This window comes from Triticum dicoccoides, chromosome 4A (assembly GCF_002162155.2).
Source record: "Triticum dicoccoides isolate Atlit2015 ecotype Zavitan chromosome 4A, WEW_v2.0, whole genome shotgun sequence".
Lineage (NCBI taxonomy): Eukaryota > Viridiplantae > Streptophyta > Magnoliopsida > Poales > Poaceae > Triticum > Triticum dicoccoides.
The window spans coordinates 36605683-36611063 of record NC_041386.1 but is presented as its reverse complement, the minus strand read 5'-3'; the positions used below and the strand labels follow the sequence as shown (position 1 = coordinate 36611063).

General features: G+C 51.1%; 1 protein-coding gene across 1 annotated transcript; it reads right to left on the bottom strand.

Moving 5' to 3' along the window:
- Window positions 1-423: 423 nt before the first annotated feature.
- On the bottom strand, window positions 424-5158 carry LOC119284799 (low affinity sulfate transporter 3-like). The gene is made up of 12 exons (XM_037563960.1): window positions 4832-5158; window positions 4576-4624; window positions 4218-4425; window positions 3955-4129; window positions 2466-2531; window positions 2138-2368; window positions 1932-2058; window positions 1566-1852; window positions 1251-1444; window positions 1077-1162; window positions 905-981; window positions 424-792 (listed from the first exon to the last, which is right to left on the bottom strand). The coding sequence occupies exons 1-12, from the start codon at window positions 5156-5158 to the stop codon at window positions 640-642; spliced, it is 1980 nt and encodes a 659-aa protein (XP_037419857.1). The 3' UTR covers window positions 424-639.
- Between the last annotated feature and the right edge of the window lie 223 nt (window positions 5159-5381).

Genomic DNA, 5381 nt, shown 5'->3' with positions numbered 1-5381 from the left:
AATTTTTGTTAAGTACAAATTAATTAATGGCAATGTTTCTAGAAGAAGAAAAGCACGAGGAAACTAAAGTATGGAATAGTCTAGCACATAAGAGCAGTGCCTACGTTTCGTGATTTACGCACACTGTGCATTGTAACCCATAAAGTAAATATGAACGGTGATTATTGTAGAAGAAAATCAATTTGGAGAATTAAAGTATGCAAGATTCTGCAACAAATGAGAATTCCTTTTGTTCTGATGTTTGCACATATTGTGCAATGTGTTTAAGGCCAACCATGAAATCTTATGAATAGTACTTGTGGAAGATTCTTGCGTGGTGAAGAAGATATCCAACGGCCCATGGTGCTGGGATTTGCCGCCTCTCCGCTGACGGATCGGCTCAATCCAACAACCAATATCCAAAGTTATTCTTACACTACATAGTGGAATATGAAATAGATACATATATAGATTTTAAGTGAGTATAGTCACAAAAAGACGACTGTATACCACTTCAGTTAAATGCGTTTGATTTCTACGGAACATACATACTGTCATTGTTGCGTTTGTTACTGTTTGTAAAGCATTTGCGGAGCTATGCAAACCATGTTCACTTGATACAAATCCACAGCAAATGGTGTTATTTCTACTAGCATACACTCAACACTCCATAGCACTGCCCTTGTGTGCAGTTAGACACCCTTCCACTGCTTCACCTACTGTCAGGAAAATCCATTCTTCCCCTATCCTGTCAACAAGGTGTGCCAGCTTCATCTTCTGAATTGCCTGCCATCCTGGGCTGGCAATGGCCATCTGCAGACAATTTTTTTAACACCAAGAGTGAGATATTTTGACTAGTAATAACTTGGAGATCTTTTTTTTTGGACAAAGCTACAATTTGATGCTCATCAGTAAATCACTTCACCTGTATGCCCAGAGACGCAAGCTCCTTGTGAATTTCCTCCAGTCCCACAAGTCCAGAAGTGTCAATGTTCACCACATCTGCAGACCAGAAGCATGAATGAATCAGATATATGTCTTTGGAATGTTCAGTATCTGTTTAGCACTTAGTATAAAACTTCTCTGTAGATGCTTACTTGACATGTCAAGAACAACTGAGTGCACCCTTTCCCTGACCTTCTCATTGGATGTGTCCACTTCTGCCCTCACCCATTCCATGATCCTGAATCAACAACACCTATACATATGAGCACTCACATCGAACTTCACACAATGCCAGGTTAACTTTCTTTGATCACATTGGTTGGTACCTCTCTTTGATGAAAGTCGCGTTGATGAAGCAGAGGAAGGACGTATCGATGCGTATGACCTGCACGGCCGGTGTCCGGCACGCCACGGGGTACTGCCTGACGCTGCAGAAGGTGTTTGTCCCTTGCAGCCTGCCCAGAACCTCCACCTGAGGCCGGAGGGACTGGATGATGATCTTTGCAAACGATATGGCAAGCTGCATTCGGGTCAGCCCTAAGAATGTCAGAGAACTGCTGGAAGATACTATCATGAATGTATGTAGGTATGATTCAGTCGATCATTCAGAGCAAAGGCAATGTCGATCGATCGGTATTTACCGCGACTCCGAGGCCGATCTCGACGGACCCGAAGAGCACGCCGAGGAACGCGCCGAGGCATATGAGGAAGTCCATCTTGTCGACCCTCCAGATGTTGCAGGCCTCTCGGATGTCGATCAGCCCCGGGAGCGCCGAGAGGATGATGGAGGCCAGCACCGCCATGGGCGTGTAGTAGAGGAGCTTCATGAAGAACTCCAGGGCGATGAACACCGTGGCGGCCATGACGATGTTGGACACCGTCGACCTGGCGCCGGCGCTGAAGTTGACGGCGGTCCGGGAGAAGGAGCCTGCAAGCAAACACGCCTGTCCGTCAGACACGATACATTTTGTTTCTTTCCGGAGGATTTACAGGCATCGATCGATCACCTGTTGCGACGTAGCAGGAGGATAGAGATCCGGCGACGTTGGAGAAGCCCATGGCGATCATCTCCTTGTTCCCGTCGAGCTTGTACCCTCTTATCGTGGCGAAAGATCGCCCCACGGCAATGGCTTCCTGAAAACTTGCTCGGTCAAGCCTGCATTTCTCCAAACACCTGCTGAATTTTGTGTGTGATGATGATGATGATGGTTACGGTGAGCGCGATGACGGCGCAGATGACGGCGATCTTGGCGCACTCGGTGGTGTAGGGGCCGTTGAGCTGGATCTGCTTGACGGAGCTCGGGTTGAGGCCGGCGTGCACCTCGCGGATGATCTTGACGCCGTGCTTGTCGGCCTTGGTGGCGTAGACGGCGGCCGTGGACAGGATGACGGAGAGCAGCGGCGAGATCGCCGACAGCCAGAAGAGCTTCTTGTACTTCCTCCCCTGCAGTCAGTGATTCCAGCATATATATCGTAAGCATCTCCGATCCACTGAATGAAGTGACTGGAGATATCGGGGTTAATTTGTTTCTTCTTCTTACGATGAATCGTGTGGCGAGGATGAATATGAGGAAGGAGCAGCCGATGAAGAAGTTGCCCGGGTGCCACTGCCATCGATTGGACAGAACAAGTCAGATTAGACACAGTCAGACAGTAGCAGAGTCGGAATTACTTGTCTCGGATATGGATGTATCTAGAACTAAAATACATCTAGATACATCCATTTCTGCGACAAGTAATTCCGAACGGAGGGAGCATGCCCGAACAGTGGGTTCCAAAACAGTAAAAACAGTAGTACTATGCATGCATGTGGTCATGTTCTTGGTCCATTAAATCTTACTGCCAAGTTGCATAATCATTCCAAGGGTTCGGACAGACTAAATTGTCTTTAGCTCTAGGCTTCTTCTACCTATTGACCATTGTGCTCTGTTCACGAGACCTGTTCGGTCAATATCTCTCTTATACTTCCTTCGTCCCATAATATAAAAGCGTTTTTGACACTAATACCATTACCTAACGAGAGGAGATCTCTGCTCCATCAGGACTGAGGTCTACTGTTCTAACATTTTAGTCGGTCTAATTAAGCCCTGTCAGAAAACAGTCGATGTAGGGCCTGTTCGGTTCCTCTCCGCTCCCTGGACTGCGCTCCCGGAGCGGAGGAAACTGCAGCTTATTTCCACGGAGCAGCTCAAACCGAGCTCCTGGAGCTCCGCGGAGTGGAGCGACGGGAGAGATTCCGAACAGGGCGGTAATCAAGCACTGGATTCTCAACCAGATGCGAGCTATAATTAACAGGGATTCTTGTTCTTGTTGGCGACAACTCCGAAAGGGCCCAACCGAGAAAAGGGTTTGCTATTTGCTTGTGCTATGGTGATGGTGCTTGTATTCTTGTGCGTGTCACGGGGCGCCTGGGAAATTAAGACGGCATTTGTCCCTTGCCACCAATATCATGCGGCATGTTGCGGAGAAGACGACGATAGGGACGAGCATTTCTATCTGGCATAATAAGTTTTGGTGGCACCTCGACCATCCCTTTTTTGAAGCCTCCCAACCATCTAATAAGTCCAACTGAGTATAGCATATAATGAGTAAAGCAGACAAGAGAGCGACGTTTATGGTGACTTAAACGGCTTTATTTTGTTCCATTATCCGTTAAATCTTGTTACCGCGCGCGTCACTCAGTCCTGTGGTGTTGGTGCCTCTGTGAAGGAATATAACAACGTTTAGATCACCGCTTTCTTATACTCCCTCCGTCCCGAAATACTTGTCGAAGAAATGGATAAAAATGGATGTATCTAGAACTAAAAATACGTCTAGATACATTCATTTGTTCGACAAGTATTTTCGGACGGATGGAGTATTTCTTTACGAAGGGAGTAAAAGTGTGGCGCTGGAGTAGTAAATCTTGTGGATTTTAAGCTTGCAGACTGATGTGACAACGGCTGGTTGGTTGACGATCACTGGGAGGCCCGCCCGCACGGTGAAATTCATATGGTAAGTTTAGGGTTATCGTCGGAGATGGACACTCACTGGGTCGTGGAGGGCGGAGAAGACGGCCTTGGCGACGGCGACGACGTCGGTGCTGTTGGTGAAGCGGGAGAGGCCGAGGAGGCCCTTGAGCTGCTGCAGCCCGATGACGATGGCGGCGCCGCCCATGAACCCCACGATGGCCGCGTGCGAGAGGAAGTCCACCAGGAACCCCAGCCTGCATGCAGTATTGCAGTGCAGTCACACACACACACACACACTCGGTCAACTTTTCAAAGATAAACACGGTAAACAACTGCACGTACCTGAAGAGGCCGAAGGAGACCTGGAAGACGCCGGCGAGGAAGGTGACGGTGAAGACGAGCGTGCGGTAGGTGACGGGGTCCGCGGCCGGGTCGACCACCTTCTGCACCATGGACGACAGCAGCAGCGACACCACCGCCACCGGCCCGATGGCGATCTCCCTCGACGTCCCCATCACCGCGTAGATCAGCGGCGGCACCACGCTCGTGTCTGCCCATGCCGCCACCACACATGTCACGTCCGTCGTCGTGCCAACAAGAATTCATCAGCACAGCACGGTGCGAACGAAACAAAACATGGCGATGCGAATGATTTCCGGAGATTTTAGGGAGGAAAAGCTGGCGGGTTTGTGATGCTTACAAAGGCCATACTGCGGGTCCAGCTTGGCGAGGTTGGCGTATCCAATGCTCTGCACGCAGCGGATTAATTACTCTCAGCATCATGGTATGTCTAGGCAAAAACTGAATTAATGTTCCTTGTTGATGTCAGCGGTGCATGCTATGCTGGTCAAAAAGCTAGCAATCTGTTGCTAGTACGTGGAAGAGGAGAGAAAACTGAAGCGCGCGCGTATGGCGTATGGCGTCAGCGGTGGCGTTGGGCGGTGGCGCGCGCGTACCTGCGGGATGCCGAGGCTGGCGAGGGTGAGGCCGGCCATGACGTCGCTCCGGAAGGACTTGAGCGTGTAGCTCCTCCCCCACTGCAGCACCGGGAACACGGCCTGCAGCGCGGCCAGGGCCCACGCCCACCGCGGCGGCCGGCGGCCGCTCCCGTGCGGGCGGAACGCCTTGCCGACCACGCCGACCAGCTCCTCGCGCAGGCTCGGCGGCCGGGGGCTGTTGAGCACGAGCCCGGCCGTGTCCGGCCGCCTGGACACGTCGAATGTCGACGGCGGCGGCACCGTGACGGCCGTCTCGACGGCTGCCGCGGACGACGACGACTCCATGAATGACGGACGGTAAGGTAACTGAAGTGTTTGGGGGAACTCCTCTCCTCCTTGGTCTTAAAAGGGGGCTCTTGTCGTTGGATAGATGGAGGAGAGAATCTCTCGAGGGTGAGGTGACACGATCGACTGCGAGGCGGGCGGGCGGGCGGCTGGTTGCTCTAGATTTTCTCTCGTGTAAGCATCACCGGCGACGAGTCGGATTGCGATGTGATTCTTGGGGAGA

Excerpts from the sequence above, each read along its gene's own strand:
- LOC119284799 (XM_037563960.1), bottom strand. The coding sequence starts at position 5,158 with ATGGAGTCGTCGTCGTCCGCGGCAGCCGTCGAGACGGCCGTCACGGTG. Across the intron at positions 4,130-4,217 it reads GTCTCCTTCGGCCTCTTCAG|GCTGGGGTTCCTGGTGGACT; the intron begins GTACGTGCAGTT and ends TACTGCATGCAG. Across the intron at positions 2,059-2,137 it reads GCGCCGTCATCGCGCTCACC|GAAGCCATTGCCGTGGGGCG; the intron begins GTAACCATCATC and ends GCAAGTTTTCAG.